At 47.0% G+C, this 19,597-nt stretch overlaps 1 protein-coding gene across 2 annotated transcripts; it reads right to left on the reverse strand.

The window, feature by feature from the left end:
• Positions 1–1,271: 1,271 nt before the first annotated feature.
• On the reverse strand, positions 1,272–19,058 carry ZER1 (zyg-11 related cell cycle regulator). Of its 2 annotated transcripts, XM_088525214.1 has the most exons (16): positions 18,923–19,058; positions 14,607–14,870; positions 13,590–13,740; positions 12,840–13,276; positions 11,185–11,361; positions 10,281–10,395; positions 9,614–9,760; positions 9,223–9,396; positions 8,329–8,544; positions 7,615–7,656; positions 7,146–7,265; positions 6,596–6,711; positions 6,061–6,249; positions 4,964–5,061; positions 4,463–4,565; positions 1,272–3,389 (listed from the first exon to the last, which is right to left on the reverse strand). In XM_088525214.1, exons 2-16 carry the CDS (start codon positions 14,762–14,764, stop codon positions 3,332–3,334), a joined length of 2,301 nt encoding a protein of 766 aa, XP_088381340.1. In that variant the 5' UTR covers positions 14,765–14,870; positions 18,923–19,058; the 3' UTR covers positions 1,272–3,331. The 2 variants fall into 2 exon arrangements, with proteins under 2 accessions (XP_088381340.1, XP_010226387.2); XM_010228085.2 differs by lacking the exon at positions 18,923–19,058 and having other exon boundaries at positions 14,607–14,882.
• Between the last annotated feature and the right edge of the window lie 539 nt (positions 19,059–19,597).

Raw genomic sequence — 19,597 nt, forward strand, 5'->3', positions numbered from 1 at the left:
GTAAGACTTTTGTAAAAATCAGCCACTTTCCTCTCTCCTCCTTTGCAGAATATTGATGTGATGGCTGGAGGTAACTGTCTTGTTCTCAGCACTGTATCTACAGCAACAATTCATTAGCTCCCCTTTGCCTCCAAAAAGTGCTTCAACTCACAGCACAAGCTTTAAGTCTAGGGTTCAAAAACTCTTCTTGTTTCACAATTAGGGAAACCGAGATACAGTTTCAAACTCCACATCACAGACATTCTGGGATATTGGTCAGATGTTTGAGAGCACCTTTCTTTCTTTTGCCCTTTTCTGAAAAAGACGTGTTATTTTCCACCTCACAAAACTTTGGCTTGAAGAAATAGAAACTTGCAGCCAAAGCTCTTATTATACTGACAGGGATGCTATTTTTTTTCCTAATGCTGTCTCTGCAATTGATCTTGCTGGTAGCCTGGCTCAAAAGCTCATGTGTAGCTAACTGTCACAGGTCAGTTTATGGCAAGTCCCCCTTCCCCCTGGGAGCAGTGACACACTTCACAGAGCAAAGCATTTCTGGCAGGCTGGCCTATCTGACTGAGGGATTTCCATGCTGTGGTTTATTCTAAGGTAAGGCATGCCTGCATCATCAGGGTTTGCCTGACGACATGTGAGCAATTAGAAACGGGGTCATCTATACATGGTGAAACAAACGTGTTATGCAGCCTGCAACTGGTGAGTTTGGGATACCACAGCCAGCTGCAGCAGTGGGGCTTCAGTAATGACAACTTACAGGGGTGCAAGTGTGAAGAAACTCAATCCCCTTATGTCTGTAAATCCTGACCTAGATGCAACCAAGTCATCTTTTGTTCATTAACCTTGGTGCAGTTTTGCCAAAATCTGAGGGTGAAACCTCATTGTTTGGCCATGGTCTCAGCGCAAGGGTGAATTTTGCTCTAGCTGAGAACTCTCGAGCTCCAGCTGACTCCCAGTCATTGTAGCTACATGCTGGGGACACCGGTTTCTCATACTTGTCCCATTTGTGATGTGTCCCTTCTGCTCCACTCCCACCTCACCAGCAGTCAGAATCCCATGTGCTTCTGTTGTTTGATTTAAGATTTCAGTAGTTGCAGCTTTCACTACATGGGCATTAAAGAAGAAGCCAGCCCGGTGGGCACTGCCACATGAGGCAACTTAAAAAAGATGGCACTAGCTGGAGCAAAGTTTGACTCCCCTAATGCAGAGGCTGGTCAGCAATATTTGCAGCCGCTTCTACCTTTTCATCTAAGAGAAAGATTAACAAGCGCTACATGGAAAACAGATCTTGAAATTGGCTTCCTTGTCTCAAAGCTTGTACAGACACAAATTCTTGAGGAACAGTAATGAAAGACAGAAAAATACATTTGAATCAAATGATTGCAATAAAAGTATAATTTGTCAAGTTTTGCAGACTGTATGAAAACAATTCAAAAGTGACACAAAAATATATATGTTTGAAAAATACTTAAAGAAAAAAGTACAGATCTCACAATATCAAAACAAATGACATATGGTTAAAATGAAAAAAAAAAGACATTGAGTAACACCGTGTTGGCAGAAAAAGTAAACCTCTGCAGGGCAGCTGTGTTCTGTCATTTAAAGTGTCAGTTTGCGTCTCTAGGATCTGTCTGTAATGTGCTCAGCAATGACAGCATTAACTGAGCATTAGAAGAACCTGTCATAGCAGCGAGTCAAATCTGAGAGCAATGTATACGAGGGAAGAGAGCAGTGAGCTTTACTGTGCTATCTCAGAGGCCTGAAATGTCCTAATTCACATGGCCACGGTCTCCTCTCATTGCTACCAGACATAAAATCCCTTCCAAGCGAAGGTTTGTGAATCGTGAAAGAGTCACAACAAGCAGATGGCTCTTAAGCGTGGACTGCACAATGTGGTATTGAGAGCCTGGCTGGGAGATAAACTTTGGCCTTTGGCTTCTTCAGCCATTATATCCTGGAGTGTCTCACAGGTGAAGAACACTTGAGTGGGACTCTCACGTACGTCAGGATAAATTGGAGGAAAGCTGCTGATGTGAGTGGGACTGCACTGGTTAGTGCTGGTGGGAGTCAGGTAAGAATAGGGCCTTTTGTTCCTCAGAAGAGAGGGAAGACACTTGGGGTGGAACAAGAGGTGCCATCTCAAGGGACCACCTGCCAAAAGGTGCCTGAAGGCTCCTCAGTCTCAAAGGGGATGTCAGCACTTCCTTCTACAACATTTGTGCTGTGCTGAACTTTCTACAAAAGGAGACTGATTTGCCCTTGAGCATGGCTCTAGCCCTAATGCAGACCACAGAGGAGCAAAACCCCTCCAGTCCATTACTGGAACTTGTACAAATGGTACAAGGGGTGCTCTTGGCTTGGGCCTAATACAGCTTATTATGATGAGTGGAAAATCACCCTCTGGCATTTATAGCCCTTGCCCATAGAACACAACTCAAAAGGTGTTTAAGAACTGGAATTAAGATGCATAGCCCTTCAGGAATGAACCTTGTTCCTTGTTGCACCGGCTCCCTTAGAAAGAAAATGTGGCCAAGGATGTGCAACGGGCTTTGCGGATCATCCCTGGCCTTCTGAGGCTGAGTGGGCTGACAGATCCTACTGTACTGCCAAAGGGGACAAAACAGAACTTGACTTTACCAGGAATGTTTTACTTCCGATAGACCCACGTAGAGTTAGCAGTGCTTCCACTAAAAGCAGTCTTCTATAAATCCCGCTATGGGAATGAATAGGCTTCAGAAGACTTTCTTCCCTGTTTACTCTATTTACAGTTATTACTAAAAAAATCAGTTCATTTGGTCTAACTCTGTGGTATCACATTCCCCAAATTCTCTAAGCAAATAAATTACTCATCACTGCCTGTAACCCTATTTGGTGGCCAATGCCAATTCATGGTGTTCTTGTAGATATTACAGGACATTACTCATGCAATACAGTGAAAGGGAATTTTCTAAAAGTGGGAAATTTAAAAAGTCACGTTAGCGATCACACAACTAGGTCTTCAAGCTCAAGGTCTTTTGAGGCTTTCTGTGTGGTCTAAAAAAAAGGTTAAAAGATGCATAATGTAGTTGTCTTTGTTTTTTGTTTTATACAGAAATCATACACACAAAACTTCAATCTGAAACTTCATAACGAAAAAGTCCACTAATTTAATGAAAGCATTTTGTTGTGCAAAAAGTCCCTCCCCCCTCCCCTGTTCACCTTCATCTACTGAGGGTCTCACACACACACATAAAGTTTCCTTCCAACAGCCAAGTTGGTAAGAAAGAGTCCTCCCTACATACAGTGAATTAGAGAGAAGCTGGATACAGTGCTGGCAAGAGGCACTAGGTGATTGCCTCTATCTGGAAGTGTCCATGTTCTCCTCCTTAAAGTTACTGCAGTGCTCTATAACTTTCCTATGGATAAAATAAGGACAAGGAGAGAGGGCAGAGTTAAAAACTTAATGCATTACAGTAGTGGGCCAATAATAGTAATTAGGCAAATGTACATTGCTTATACCAAGCAATGTATCTTTCCTGAGATGTGCATCAACCAATATTTGAGTCTAAACTCATATACTCCACAGAAGCAGCTTAGAGCTCACAGTTGCAGTTCATGTCCTCTGAATTGCAAGCCATATTATATACATCCAGATCTGTATGTGGCCATTCATTCATCACCCCCATACCCAAATCATCAGATAACTCTGAAGTACATCAGGAAATGTGCATACAAGCATTTGCCCTTCATTCTTCTGTCATCTATCTGGGATTTTCCATTTGGAAATTTATCATTCTTGTGCTGTCTCATCACTTGTTTGCTTTCTAATCTATACACAATCTGCTTAACTTGTAACTGTATTTTGCTATAGCTTCTGCAGCTTTCTGTCACCTCCAGCATTTAGCAACCCTAAAGGAGCATCTGCTGCCCCCCTAAAAGGCATGTATGCCCATGTAATCTCTACCTCTCTTGTTTCATTCCTCCTGCAGGTATGAAATTATAGCTCTCATTATCGATGACTAGAAATTGAAGCTGGCATTTAAAACTCTGAAAGGAGGACTTCAAAGGCAGGTCAGTTAAAAAAAGGTAAACTGGGGAAGCTCACGAAGGTGGTGGACTCTCCATCTTTTAAATTCTCATTTTAACTGTACATTCAGCTCTTTTGGTGACAGAGTGGTATATTGAACAAGTATGGAGAAGAGTGATGACAGAAGACTGCATAAGAAATGTAACTAGCAGGTTTGTTTCCCCTGGCTATCAAGTCACTTCTACAACACATTTCCATTTGCCTAGTGTCCATCAAACCCCTCTGTGTACTATCAATCAGTTTGTGTACTGCCCACCTATAGAAACCTCTCTAGGCTCCTGCTTCACCCCTCATAAACATTAGTGCAGGCCTTTATTTGGTAGACTTGCTCAATATAGGGAAATAAAAATTAAACTGAAGCTAAACTGAGTGTTTGATGATAGCACTTCATTGATTTCCTACCGGGCCATTTCCTTGGTCTCTTGCCGTGCTGAAGCCATTTTAATCATGTCCTTCAGAAGAGGAATCCCACCTTCTTTGATCAGCAGTGGGCAGTACTTGTCAGCTGCAGAGAAAAGAATAAAACAGGTCCCTGTGAAGCTTTGCAGAGGCAGGAGACAGGGTGGCAGGAGGGGAGTTTGCTGCATGAGATATCTCAGAACTTTTTATGGAGTCAGCCCATTACAGGTACTCTGGCTGTGAACACAGCAGCCACAGAATGGCTGAGAATATGTAAAAACACTGCCAGAAGGATGGAAATATCAAAGGTATTTGCTATGTATTACATGTCATCATTTCTGTTCCGGCTGTGCTGCCTGGACATTCCTCCACCATTCAAAGAATGTTCTCTCTCCCTGCATATAGTTAAATTGGGAAGATGACTTCTTCTAGCAAGCTCAGATCCTTCAGAAAGCAGGTTCACTTTCCAGTGAAGTGAACATAGTTTTCTAATGTAGAACTTACGGTAGACAGAGACCAGGTTATACAGTGCCCAGGTTGCCCAGTGCTGGCTGACTGGAGAGATCCCTTGTGGAAGCAGTCGAAGAATTGGTTCAAATGACCTGCACAGAAATATTGTAGAAGTGAAAAATCCAAAGGCTGCTTCTTGCAGCAGCTTTGGCATTCAAAGCAGTGCAAATTCTGTGCTCATACATACCACAGCAGTAAATCCCCTTGGCATGTCAAAGATTGTGGCATCAAAGAGTAAGCCTGTGTCACATGGCAGTGCTGGCAGGTTTACAGGCCCTACCAGCTCAGCATAAACATGTTGTCCAGAGAAATGGATGCAAAGAATTCAACTGAGTCCAGGAATTTATTTCTATCTTGTGTCAGTCATTTTCTTAGGACAGCTGAAACCCAGAAGCACTGCTCATTTTGTAGAGCAGCTAGAGTAAGATTACAGCCAGCCAAAGCTGGCTGCTCATGTGCAATGATTTCTCTGTGACTTCTGCCAACAATACTGTGTCTCCACTGCAGGTCAGGCATTGGAATACCACTCATTCTGGATCCCTGCCCAGCTCTGTGGGAATGCAGAGTACCTGATGCCTTCTTACATGAAGGGCTTTGGAGGATTCCACCAGTTATATTAACTCTTGAAATGATTTCTAGGAACTGTGTTGTTTAAATATGCCCCACAGGAAAGCTACAGCAATCCATATGACTTTCAGAAAGAAACAGATTTGAAGAGGTAAAAGGGACAGAAACCTCAGGAAAAACAAAACCAAATAACAACAACAACAAAACCTTAGGCAGTTTCAGAGAGTCAGATCCTGGATTTCTGAATTATGCAATTTCACCAAAAAGTGCCACAGAATATCTGTTGGATTGCCATATTTCTCCTATAGGAATTGCCAAGCAAGGTGTCTAATTTCAGCAGTCTGTGTGACAGACACATTTTAAAAGAACATGTAAAACCTTCACTAAGGAATGTGTCCCTAAGGATGTTTCTCCTTCACCTTAGGCAGAGTTGGGCCGTGCCTCTTTCCTCCTGTCTTCTGCTGTGTGTTTCCCGGGACAAACCCAGCTCTTGGGTAAGTGGGCCAAGCTTCTCTATTCCTCACCTGTAATTGATATTCCTTCTGGAGTTGATGTCCCAGCTCTGGATAGCTGCCCACATCCTTTTTACTACTTCTTCTCGGTGCGGCTCACATATGCCCCAGGCCTCTGGGCCATCGAACATGATATGGGAGAGCACCCCACAGGCGTTATAGGATACCTCAATGCCATCTGCTTTGCTCTCCAACAGGTTGCTACAAAGATAGAAGAGATAGCTTAGAGGTGCCTGAATGACCTTACTCAACATTTCACAGACAGAAAAGCATCATGTCTTTGATCTCAATCAGAGAAGATCACGGGAGGAAGCATCTCTGGCCTGAAATGGACACAGTGCTCTTCAGGGACTCAACTTGCAACTGGTATCACACCTAAGCTGTGCAATCCAAGCTGTCTCATGCTTTCCTTTTAGTTTTATGTGATTTTTTTCAATTGGAAAGCAAGCTGACACATCAAATGTTTACACGTTTCCAGGTGATTCAACAGCAGAGCCCCAGCACATTTTACCCTGCCTGGGCCCAGCTGTTTGTGAGATGCATTCACCTGAACACGGTGATGAACTGGGAGGTCATGAGCTGCGGGCGGAGCTCCTTCACTTCTGCTACATTGCCCAGGAGGCCCAGCATGTTGCGGTGCAGCTCCTGTTTCTCCGGGAATTCCTAAGAGAACAAGAGATGGGATGGATTATGCAGGACTGTGAGTAATGCTGAGAACAGGCAGCTCTGGTGAAAGACTGTGCAGTGCATGTGGAAAAGCTGAGTATTTCTGAGTAGTCAGCAGTGTTCTCTAGCATTCAAGTTATTTAAAAAGAGGGAGTTGAGGCCTCTTATCCACTGCTGCCTGGCTTAAGGGGGACTGTGTTTATAAATACAGTATAGGGAAAGAGGAAGATGATACCTGTGAGTTTTGTTTTTTTCTATTGGGTGGTTGGCTATGAAATAGAAATAAATTGATAAAATATTCAAGTTTTTATTATATAATGACATATGCTGATGGTCTGATTATAGATCAGTTCAGCCAGGAATTGTGCCCATGCACCTGCATTTCTTCTAGTAATGCCAGAATTCCTCTGGAGGAAATGAGAAATACTTACTTTTAAGCACTCCAGGAAGAGTTTCATGCCACTGTAGTTGAGGAACATCTCACAGTTATCAGGGGTCTCATCAGTGATGTTCCAGAGGGCACTCCAGGAAAACTCCATCACCTGATCACACTATGCAGCCAAAGAGGGAGAGAAACAGAGCTTTGTTAATGTGGGAGCCTAGTGCAAACCAAGTACCTGCATTTCATCTCTGGCATCACCCCAGAGAACTTCAGAGGTAAGAAAACCTTGTTATTTACTTTCAGCTTTTTGATGAGTGGCTGGTTTTGTTCTTATAGTTGTTGTTTTTGCCTCCCTGCTACCTCCTCCCTCTCCTTTTTGGAGAGAGTATCTTATAGCACCAGCTGAGATGTCTAGTGTTTGGTAGAAAAACTGGCTGGTGTACTGGACTGATCAACATGGCTGTGTCAGGCTGAACAGAAAATACTCTGTGTGTATATTTTGGGGGGAAAACACTCACCGTTTTATCAGCCAGCTTCTTCTGAATCAGCTTTAGCATTGTCTGTAGGCAAGGAAGGTGAGAGTGAGAACAGTTCAGAAATTACAGAGCTTAAAACCGGCTGGCTGCAGCCAATAGCAGGTACATGCAGTCTAAGAATCTGACCCTGTAGAAAACCTAATTGGTATCTCTTCCTCTGATTCAGTGGGACTGAGTTACGTTCAGTATTGCAGGTATTTGCAGAGTTGAACTATGTCAGAGTCCCTGAGCTGCAAAGTTTACAGTGAAATCCATTGTAATCAGTTTTGCAAAGTTAGGAATGTGATAACTATATCAGAGCAGTTGCCTGAGCAAGTCCTTAGAAAGGTGTGGGATATGAGTGGACATAAATTGGGAAGCTAGTGCAAAGTCGGGGGAGATGCTGAAATAGCTATGTCAAAGATCGTATCAGTTCCAAAAATAACATAGTGGACTGAAGAAGGAGGGTAATGGGTCATGCTGCTTCCCTGCTCTCACAGAGCCTATCTGTGAGACTCTGATTTCCAGTGCTGGCAAGCCAGGAAAAGCTGTCAGATGGAAGGACAGGTGCCAAGAGACATCAGCATTGCTGGGACACAGGTTCCCTGCTGGGACACTGGAAGGCTGAATCACTGGCTGGACGTGCTTGCTGCCCTGCTGCAAGGGAATGGTGGTAGCCTGGTTAAGTATAAGCAGACAACTTGGGACCATACCAACCATGACAAACCCCATCTTGCCCACGGCTTCTTTATGATCGTTGTCCACCTGGCAGACCAGGGCATTGCACAGGTGCACGGCGATGCGCTGGATAGACTCATCCTGCCGGCTTTGGTTGAGGATGTTCAGCAGCAGCTCGTTGACTCGGCGGTACTGGAACTCCAGCTCCTCGGGGATGCTGAAGTTGCACAGTGTCAGACAGCAGTTCCGCTGCACCTAGGGCAAGAATAAGCAAACACTGGGCTGGGAGGCTAAGAAAACATGATCCTATCACCTCATGTTCCCTTGCTGTTGGGTACCAAAACCATTTTCTTGCCTAACTGTGATAACTAAAATTTCTGTTACCCTCATGTCTATCACTGTGCTTTATCTGTACCCTCCCTTTTCTCTCTTACTGTCGCCCTAGCATCTCACAATCGCCCAGTTTCATTCCTTTATTTCCAACAACCTCTCCATGCAGCAGTTGCCACTCTACAACCCAGTGGCATCGTACTATCTAAGGTCAGCAAGCTCCTGGTCCAGTGCCTTGGAATAATGTTAGTTTCTATAGACTCAACGCCCCCAATGCTTGCACATCTTCACCCCCTATCACCATGATCAGTGCTGGACATCTATGCCATGGGCTGTGTGCACCCTTTAACCCCCAACCATCACCTAAAAAGGAGCCTTGCTATCATCACTTGCTTTCTCTGGTTGTGGAGAACATCACATGGAGAAACAGTGCCCTGTGTGTAATCTGTATTATGGAATGAAGGCAAGGAACAGATCTGGGCAATAGCTTCTCTAATGCTTGTTTTGACTCATATCCTGGAGGGCAAGATGCTACATCAGGTTAAAGACAGAAGATGGGGAAGGCAGGTCTATGGCAGCTAAGAGAAGCTGGGCTGCTCTTACTGTGACTTCCTGGTAGGACTCCATGCCATTCAGCACCACCTGGATGACCTGGTGCCGCAGCTTCACGCTCTGTTCCATGCGGTACTCAGAGTTGGTCAGGTAAAACAGCGCTGCGCTGCCTGTGACCTGGATGTTTTTGTCATCCTTGTGGCACTTCAGGGCTGTGATCACCAGCTGCAGAGAAGAAACATGAAGCTTCAGTGAAGCATCAGTGCACTGATGTTGCAGGAATATCCTAAAAGGCATCTCACAAAATCAAGATACTCAGTTTCACTGCACAACTGGAACTTCCTCCTGATGTGACAGCTGATGTGGTGTGCAAGAGCAGAGAAAAGCCTGGGCTTGAAAAATCTCCCTTGCGAGGGTAAGATAAATGCTTAGGTGAGCTCACCTGGAGGGCTCGCAGCAGCTGGCTGCAGCGCTCGATGCGGGCAATGTCGAAAAGGAGATTGATGGCCCTGGAAGTGATTTCTGGTCGGTGTTCAGTGTAAGCCTCAATAGCATTCAGAACCTGCTCCTCATTCTTGTCCCCGCTCACCTGGCATGGAGGCAAAAAAACAGTCAGGAATAAAGCATGGAGGAGGAAGGGCAGCATGAGAAGAGAGCTCTGAGGGTAAATTCAGAAGGTTAAAGTGGACAACTCCTTTGTATCCTGCTGGTAGGATTTGGCCCAAGATGGGAGCAAAGGGGCTGTGTCATTGCTCGGTCCAGAGGGAAAGAAATAGCTCCCTCATGGCAGAAAGATGCTGCTCACAAGTAAGACTCCTCTTTCTCCTTATCTTAAATCCTTGTTTTGCTAGAATAAGCACAGACACCTTGTTGGGTGATTTATTCCCAGGCCCTTCTCTGAGAGAGATATATTTTCCCGTTGTGAGAACTGAGGTGCATGTCTTGCCTTCTGGTAGCTTTCCTGCATTACCAAATGGCTACTGAAAGGTCAGAGCTCAGTTGTCACATGCCAAAATTCGAGAACTCCTCTCTAGTGGCAGCCAGTGGTTCTGCTGTTCTTTGAACTTCCACCAACTACCCACTGCCAATATTTTTTGCTGCCTCATTACCTTGTAAGCTGGAATATGTGTCAGGCGGCAGAGAGATGTTTCAAAAAGGCCCAAGAACTGGAGTGGTCGTTTCAGACCCCGGAAGGGAGCAATGCTGCTCTTTGCTGGTTCGATGCTGAGAAAAGAAGAGATCACTCATGTTGGTACCCTGCTGTTTCAACTCTCTCCTGCCACAGGACAGGTATCTGCTCTCCATTCACTCTGCACTGCTCCTGTTGAGCAGGAGCCAGCATCTTTTTCACCAGCTTTGGAAAGGAGCCAATGCTGTCCTGCTTGTTTGCTTTTGTTCATAAGTGTTCAGGGAATAGGAGAGCAGAGCTCTTGGTTGACCTGGAAAAACAGACTTCCAAGTGCCTCTCTGCTGAGGTGCACTGGGATTTTCAAAGGTTGACCTGCCTGGCATAAAGGTAGAATCTGAGAATCCACCTTTAGATTCTAAGTCTCAAGGATACTCACTTCTCCTATAAACATGCACGTATTGACTCAGTGCAGAAATGCCTCAGAAGAGCCTGGACTCTGGTTGGGGTAAGATTGTTTTGTGTAAAAAACATGTAAAGGGGTTCAGAGTCCTCTCAGGAAGTACAAACTACTGCAAAAGATCCCTGGAAGGATGTGTATTGCAAAGAAGGGCTGGAATATTTCCTCAGATACATATGGAAGACAGGTAGGATTTTTTTTTTTATTATTATCTTTAAAGCTCTTATCCATGTCACACATGGGAATCATAACTAAATGATTCCCATATAGGTCTTTAGCATCAGGGAGAATTAGCAACAGTTATATCTTGTTTTTTAATATTAACTAGACCTAAAGCATTTGAAAGCTCAGAAGACAGAACTGTCTTTAGTTCAATTTTGACAAAACTTTCCATCCAAACAGACATCAGTAATTACTGTTCCTTTACCTTGTCTGGCCCATCTTTTCCTCCATGCTTGGGATAGTGCAGTTCTCCAGCATGGTGTGCCCTGAGATATCGAGCGAAGTGAGGTTTACCAAGTTTTCCACAAACAGGTTTAGAACTCGACGGGTCAGCTTGAATTTGTAGTAACTGGACAGATGGTCTCGGGAGATATCCAAGTGCCTGCAAATGACAGAGAGCAGCTCAGAGCCTGGAAAGCATCAGCTGGGACTTCTCCCACTCTACCGGGGAAAAAATGAGAAACTGAGGTTTGTTTTCGTTTTCTTCCCCTTTCCTCTCTGAGATGCAGCAATATGGTTCTGTAGGATCTGGCAGCAGGATCTGGCTTGTGTCTAACCATAGTCACAGATGCCTGGCGGAAGCCTATTCAGAGTGCAGCTCGATGCATTTGGCCACCACAAAGGCAATTGCTCTAGGCTCAGGAACGGCCTTTCCCAAGCTCTACCACAGCAGCCACCTGAGCAATTTAGCCTGGGGATTTAAGATGCACTGGAGGATTTTTGCATCTCCCAAAACATATGTTGGTTCACCCCACAAATTAAGTAACACAAGTTTGTCTGCTCTGCAATCTTTTCTTTTTCTACCCCAGGCCATTACTCTCTGTTTGGTTCATGTATCTTTTAGGTATTTAAGTATTTATGCTTTGGCAGCCTTTTGACACCACAGGAGTTGTGGGACAACTTGACCACTGCCATGTGCGAGCGGTGTCCCTTACAGGTCTGCTCTGACCTGCCAAGCAGTAGCTAAGACTCCTTAGAGAGATTTCTAAACTGCCTAAGACAGGAGTCAATGTCCTGTTCATAAAAAAAATTAAAAAATTAAAAAAAAAAAAAAAGACTTCCATGTGCTGTGGACCAAGTTTCACTGAAAATATCAAGGGCTGAACTAAGTTACTCGCATTTAGTCCAGGAGATTCTCTGAGATTTCTGGGTCATGTGTAAGCCTAGTACCCCCTAGTGTTTGCAGCCAGCAGAGTCAGTTTTAAAGGCGCTGGAAAGTTATCTTCTGCTTAAACAGTAAGGCCCCTCTTTTTACCTCAGAAAGTCCTGGATCCCTTTCCTGATACCATTATTATGTCGCTTGAATAGCAATTGTCTCAACTCTGTTTCAGGAAGTCATTCCACTGTCAGCAAGGTTAGGTCGTGAGTGCCAATTTATTTTGGCTGCTGTTTTCCCTGGTTGCTCCATTCACGCACAGTGTGCTTAGAGAGAGCAGAGCAGACAGTGTGAGGAGCTGTGGGAGAGGTTTTTCCTAGTTTTTACCTCAGAGCCAGGCTTAAAATTCAGACATTAGTGTTTGACTGGTAGTTTCAAGGGCTGAATTACAGTGTGCTTGTCACTACACCAGCACCTGCACACATCACAGCCATTTTCCCCATCTCTCAGATGCTATGACTCTCTTTTTTAAAGGGAGTTTCTGCTGTGTGAATGTGCTTGATATAATTTTGCAAGCAAAACCCAGGCTGGTTTTAGGTATTTCGATTGTACAGTGAGTCAATGATTGAGCTTCTTTATGGGAGAGTTTCTAACTTGAAGCAGTTGTGGGTGGCTCTCAGTTAATGCGCCAGTAACCCATTCCCAAAAGATCTGCATGGCCCTTATCTGTGGGAAAAGGATAAAGAAGGAAGAAGTCTGCTGACCTGAGCTTACGGAGCTGTGCGATCACCTGGATGTGCTCCTCTGAAAGGTCCATGTTGTAAAGCACTAAGGAAACCAGACTGTCCTTCCACTGGGTCAGAAATCCCACATCATTCAGCTGGATCCCAGAGAGATCAAGAGCTGCAAGGGAGGCCAAAGGCCGAAGCAATGTCTCCACATTTACCCCCTCGATCAAACGGCCGAGGTTCAGGAAGCGCAAGCGGCTAAAGCCTTCAAAAGTAAAGTCCTTAACCAAGACCTGGCGCGTGGGGTTCACCAAACAGTCATCCTCACAGCCTCCAGGGTTCTCCTCCTCGTAGAAGATATTACAGCAGCCAAAGAGGCTAAGGGAGATAAGTGTGTGGCTGAAGCTCACCAAGGTTTGTAGGCTCTTGGCTGTCAGCTTCTCACAGTTAGTCAAGTAGAGCTCAACAAGATCCTGGAAGATGGGAAATCAAACAGTTAGGAATACCTCATAGATGGAGCATCCACTGTTCCCTATGCTACCTCCTGCTGGGAGAAGCCCAAGACCAGGTATCATCTGACTTGGCCATTCCATGTCCCCATTCCATTCCTGACAGGGGCTTTGGGATATGAGGGAGATGCTGTGATTCTCCCAAAGAAAGAATTAGGATTCTTTCCTAATGGAGGAATGGAGCTTTGGGAATCTCAGGATGCCTGGGATTCTAGCTGTTGCCCACATGTCACTGCTAATGTGACGTGACAGCTAGAGGCTGTCAGTGCAAAACCACCTGCTTCCTGATGGCCTCCAGGTCCTGGTCCTGCACAATCTGTTCCCGCAGGTGGATCCGAGCTAGCCTTGTGCTCCGTGGATCCGAGAACAAGGTGAAGAAGCTCTCGTGGGGTTCAAAGATGCTGTCTGTCTTCACCAACTCCACATACCTGTATCAGGGGCAAAGATGTTAGCACAGCATGACGCACAGGCTCAGCTACAGCTCTACCATCTGTGCTGCTCACACGCGTGTGACCACAAGCAGACTCCCTGTGGATCACCCAAAATAGCCTTTGGGCTAATGGGAACTGGGCTAGGGTATTTTCTTGCCCCAAACTAACAACCCTTAGGAAAATCTCATAGGAAAAAAAATTATGTGAGGTCATATGTGTATTTCTGAGCAAACTGGATTCTGGCGTGCATGGACATCAGGACTTTTCTACCCATTTAAAGCTAGCAATTTGGTGTTTTGTCTTTTTCTTCCCACTTTCAGAAAATTAGCTGGCCAGGGTTCTCTGCCAGAATCCATGGGCAGTGGTTCAACTGAGATAGACTGTGAAGGGCAGGTTATAAATCCCTGGAAGCAAGTTGCTTTGTGAAGCTACAAGAGCAGTGGCCTTAAAGTGCAACTTCTGCTAGCGTTTTGTGCTCTTATTTCTCTGACTTGGGAGTTTTAATGATGGCAGGGTGGGGAAATGGGAAGGCTGCTTTGTTGCTTACTGGTGTTCTTGAATCAAATAAGGATTTTTTTTTTTCACTCTGGGTTCATCTATGTGGGAAATAGTGACTGGCAGAATTAGAACAACATACATTGGTACAGGAACCCTTGGGACACTTTGTTCTGATGTTGAAGCAAAGCCATGTTTCCAATATGAGGATGAAACATCAAAAAAAAGCCCTATGAATTCCTTCCTATTTTTTTCCTTGCATCCTAAGGATGCATCAGTTTTTCCTAAAGAACTTCATTCCCTCATTCCCCCTTCCCTGGACTTTTTTCCAAACGAGACAACAGCTTCTCCACAGGCCTGAGACGTACTCATTGACGAGCTTGTCACAAATCTCGCTTGGCAAGAAGATGTCGGGATGAAGCCGGAGAGTTTCATTGTCCAGCAGGTAGCAGAGAGTCCCCTCCAAGTTGCGGAGACAGTAATCCGTGCACAGGGTCATCAGTGATTCCGGGCTGTCGGATGCCATCTCGAAGGAAGGAACTGGAAGGGGAAGCGTAGAAAGAAGCTTTTGATTCAGAAGATCCTCCACGCAAGGGAAATTCCAGGGTGCATTTACAGGGACATCAGGACAGCTACAAGCAGAGGAAAAACAGATGTATTCAGAAGGGGATTTTGGAGGTGCTCTGCAAAGCTGTTGCACCAGCGGGATGTTGCTGCTGTATTTACAGCCAGTCACTGGCTGACATCAAAGGAACCTGCAGCATTTTGGCTTCTCTGCAAGTGTGCCCTTGATTCCGTGGTATTTATGTTTCCCCCTTGGTAAACAAGGGATAATATGACAGTGTAGGGTTTTGGGGACACTGCAGGAATGAGTTAATATGAAACATATTGGCTAATGAGGCTACACAGCAAGAAAATGTTTCCTCACTGTGCGGGTTATCTGGCTGATGAAGGGCGTTTGAAAGGGAAGTAGCAGAAACCACACTGCTTTGTTCTCTTCGGACGGGGCTGGATAAACCACCGCAAAATTTCCTGTGGGGAAGATTCTTTGTGTAGGCCAAGCATGGCAGCCCTCTATCTTGTGCCTGTAATTCTGATTGCCATCATTCCAGGTGAAGTTTCATGTTTGAACTCTTTGCAGCTTCAAGCTCCTTGAACTAGAGTGCGAAGCAAACCAGAAGCCAGAGGAGAATGTACTGACTGGTTTGGCTTTCCTCTGCAAGTCCAGTGCAAAGGAAGGTGCATGGCAGCACATGTGTGCATGCAGCTCCCTGGGACCTGCTCTCTTAAACCATTCCAAGCTGCTATAAGAAAGTATGTGTGAAAGACCTGCAAGAAGGGCAAGGAAAAGCCCCTTATTCTTTCATACTGGATAATGAAGCAGGGAGAATTAGGGGACGATAGTCCTGTTCTGTTTGTTGGTTTTAACAGAAACTCCACTTTACTTTCAAAGGGTCAAATCACATTAGAAGCAACTGTAATGTGAGTCCTTCTAGATACTTCTCATGCACACACATAATTTTTTTGAAATGTTTATTTTTGACATGAAAACTTGTGCCTTTCCAATTACTGTATCCCTAGAGGTAGGCAGGACACCAGTGCCATGGAGCCAGTTGCTCCCCTCTGGCCGCAGCTGAGCAGCCGTTGCTGTCAAAGTTGTTGCAAAATGTTTTTAGCTATGTCACCAACCTCTTATCTTCACCCTGTGGCTGCAGAGAGCAGGATACTTGTGTGTCCCCTGCTCTCTGCTTCTGAGAATTCCTTTAAAGTCTCCTGTGCTGTTTTCTTCACTCCTGCAGTATTCTGACAACACAGTAAGTGTTTAATTTGCTTTCTTCACCTTAATCACTATCTCCAAAGGCACCCCGGATGGATCAGGCACCATTCTCCCTCAGGGATGCTTTCAGATGCTGCATTCAGCCGCTGCCTGGGGCATGACACCATTAGAAAGGACCAGTTAAAACTGAGGATGAGGTAACCTTGCAAATTCAGGCACCAAATGGTCTCTGTGGGGGACAGGAGCACAGCTGTGCCTGAGCCTGCCTGGCAGCCCGGGCTCCCGGCCGTCTGATCCCTCCCTTTGCTGCAGAATGGATTTCTGTGCAAACACGAGGGCAGCACAAGTTGCAAATCAAAGCTCTTTTCTTCCTTCTGTGTCTCATTAATTCTCTTTTTGAGGGTGTGTTTCAGTGCCAGGGCCAAGGAATTAACCCATGGCAGAAAGCAACCACTCGAGGACGCAGGCAGCAAGGGAGGCCTCGCCGTGCTGGACCTCGCCAGGGATATGCGCACCCTGGGCCCTGCTTCCCCGGGCCAAATCCCTTCTAGGGTAACTGGATGACAAAACTAGGCACCAGTACTGATTTTGCCTTGTCTTTTGGCTTTACTTGAGCCTGATCAATAACTTCTCCTTCCTATATGCATCGACAGGCAACTGGCAGGATCACGTATCGATCCCAAGACTCCTTAAGACCTGCTGTGTTCTGACCTAGAATTTGAGCGGCCCTTCCCGAGGGGATCTCGGGCAGCTTCTCTGCTGGTCTTGGCTCAGGTGGCAGAAAGGTCCCCAAGCAAAAGCTGATGCAGAGAGTTGAGAGAACTTAAATAAAACTCAGCAATCATAGAAGTTGTATCTACTCACGACACAGTTTAAAGGGCACAATCTGCTTTTCTGAGTCACTGTGTCTTGAGCCAGGGTCATAACATGAAATTACAGCTTCCCAAGGGTGCTTTTGTAGCTCAGACATTTGTGATATGTATGGTACAAAGAACTAAAGTAAGGTTGTGGATCTTGAGTCATGCTGAAAAAGGAAATCCATAAGCAACAGTGCTGTCCTTTGTAGTGATGTCAGGAGAGGAGTCGAGGATTATAGGGGCCGCTGGCTGCAGTGTTGGGAGTTTCCTCCAGGTCCTGACCAGGGCACTGCAGGGTGGGAGGAAAGTGTCCTGTGCTCTGCCCTGTGCCTGTTCTGGAGATGCATCTGCTTCCCTTCCAGAACGAGTCCCGCTTGCTGGGCAGAATCTTTCCAGAAAGGCAAGATCAACAGGAATATCTGAACCAGCAGGGAAATGCGTTCTGCTATTCCCATCAGCTGACCTGGGCCATCAGACAGGAGCTCCTGGAGCCCATGTCCTTTCCCTGTTTACTGCTGGCAGCCAGGGAACTCAGAAACAAATTCCCCCTAAAAACCTGTTATCACATGCAGCTGGAAAAGGCCAGTGCTTGGGCCTTGTCCAAGCAGCTTAGAGCACTAAAGGGCAAACGCTGCCTTTCTGCAGCTCTCAGCCCTCAGGGCCCTGCTCCTGGGGTGATCACAGTGTAGCTGGCTGATCCGAGACCAGGAGAAATCAGCAGCACTTTTAACTTCAGAGCTCCTCAAAATCTACCAACCAAGTTCCCTGCAGAGAAAAAGTTGTTAAACTCCCCCCACAAAGTAACACCTAAGAAGAGCTTTTTCCCCTCATGATTTCTTACCTGTATTAGAGTAGCACCCAGAGCTGTGGCTGCAACCATGGTCCTTTTGACATAACACAAGCCAGTGCCTCATCTGTGAAATTCTACACAGACTCGAGATGTGACATGTGGACAGGGGGAGGAGGCAGAGTGCCAGCAGTGGGACTGCGCTGATGAACGTTCTCTCTGCTTAGAAGCTCAAGGCGCTTTGTCGATAAACATACAAGAACTAGAGATGCTGACGAATCATTAACATTTGCCTAATCGTTATCCTCAGGCAGCTTTCCCCAGGCAGTAGAGCAGCAAGTCCCCTGCCTACAGGACTGTCACCGGCGCTGGCTGGTGTGTGTCTCGACAGAAATGTGGAAGAAGCAGAAACTGCAAACGCAGCAATCGAGAAGGCAGCGGGACTATGGATGCCAATCTCTTTGGCAATTTCTTTCTCCACCTGAATCCCTGCCATATTCATGCACGAAGGAACTGAATCCCTTGGAGACAAGGTAGCAGCCGTAGAAAACCTGGGATACAAAACTACCCACTGAAGCATCTCTGTCGGTGGAGTTGGAGCACCCTCCCACCATCCCGGGACCTAAAGGAAACTGCAGTACCATAAAATGCAGCTTCACTCTCCCCTCTCACCAGCCTTCCAGGCAGCCTCTCTTGCAAGTACAGCTTATTTGGGTGCTACATCTATATTTTTCCAGGTGTTCTTGGCTTCTCTGGCCCCGTGCTGCTCTGGGTGCTCCCGGGGATGCCTGTGCCAATAACGCCCTGCCTTGGACTTCAGACTCATCTTCTCTCCTCGATCTCTCTCCTCCAGGCTGAGGCCAAGCCAGGCGCCCTGCGGCTCCCTGCCAGCCACATACCATTTAGGCTACCCCTACTAAAATGATTAAAGCTGCATTTTCCAACAGCGGGGACTTGTCCAAGGAGAGGGCAAATAATAAATATTGTCAGAAATCAGTTACAAAGAAAGATTTTAACAGATTTCCAGCAAACACAGTTTGGCATGGGGTAGATTTTGAAGGAAAACTGCACTGTCATTTCACTCAGCATCTTGCAGCTGCAAATCCCTGCATTCCTGTTCACGGATGGGTCCCTGCAACGGGTGCAGAAAACGCCACCCCTGAGCGGGAACGCACCGAGCTCCTCGCGGCGGCTGCACAAAACCTGCAGCTCGAGCCTGCTGCCTGCCCCGGTCACCGGCGCGAGGCGGCGGGAAGCACTGACCTCTGCGGGGCTGCACCGAGGAGCTACGCGGCGCCTCTTCTCGGCGGAAGGTCACGCATCGCCGGGAGCCCTCGGCTCACCGCCGCTCCCGGCGCGCTCGGCCTCCTCGGCGGCGGCCTCGCCGACCTGCGCGCAGGTTCCGTGCGAGCGGGGCGGTCCGGGGCGGTTCGGGGCCCGGCCCGGAGGGGGCGGATGGCGGGGGGGGTGGCAGCCCGGGGCGGGCGGCTCCGCGTCCTCCTGGGCGCGCTCCCCCCGCCGCGGCCTCCGCTGTCAACAAACCCCGCCGTCACTTCCGCCAGCCGCGCCGGAAACGCCGCGGCCGCCGCCGCCGCTGCTGCCGCCTTCCCCGCTCGGCAGCACCGGCCCGCCCGGAACTCTCGGGGCCCTGCCCACGTTTCCCGCCCGCCCTCACGGCTCGGCGTCACCGCAGCGTGGCTGCGTCAGCTAGCACCGATGTGATGTCACCGGAGCGGTGACATCACACCAGGGGGCGCCACGGCGTTGTCTGCGCTGGGGGGGGAGCTGGGCGCTCCCCGCCATGACGTCGAAGCGTGCCACCGTGACGTCACGCGCGGCCCGGCGGGAAGGCGGGGCTACTCGACGCTCCTCCCCCAGGGAGGTGTGATCAACGGAGGGGGCGTGGTCAGAGATGTCCCCGCCCGCTGTAGGCGGGTG

The sequence above is a fragment of the Tinamus guttatus genome, unplaced genomic scaffold (genome assembly GCF_059628265.1).
Source record: "Tinamus guttatus ecotype Peru unplaced genomic scaffold, ASM5962826v1 Tinamus_guttatus_pri_ptg000226l, whole genome shotgun sequence".
Lineage (NCBI taxonomy): Eukaryota > Metazoa > Chordata > Aves > Tinamiformes > Tinamidae > Tinamus > Tinamus guttatus.

Bases quoted from the DNA above. Each gene is read 5' to 3' on its own strand.
- ZER1 (XM_088525214.1), bottom strand. From the start codon at position 14,764: ATGGCATCCGACAGCCCGGAATCACTGATGACCCTGTGCACGGATTAC. The intron at 11,362-12,839 runs GTCAGCAGACTT...TGTCATTTGCAG, and splicing joins GCACAGCTCCGTAAGCTCAG to GCACTTGGATATCTCCCGAG. The intron at 4,566-4,963 runs GTAAGTTCTACA...TTTTCTCTGCAG, and splicing joins TAACCTGGTCTCTGTCTACC to CTGACAAGTACTGCCCACTG.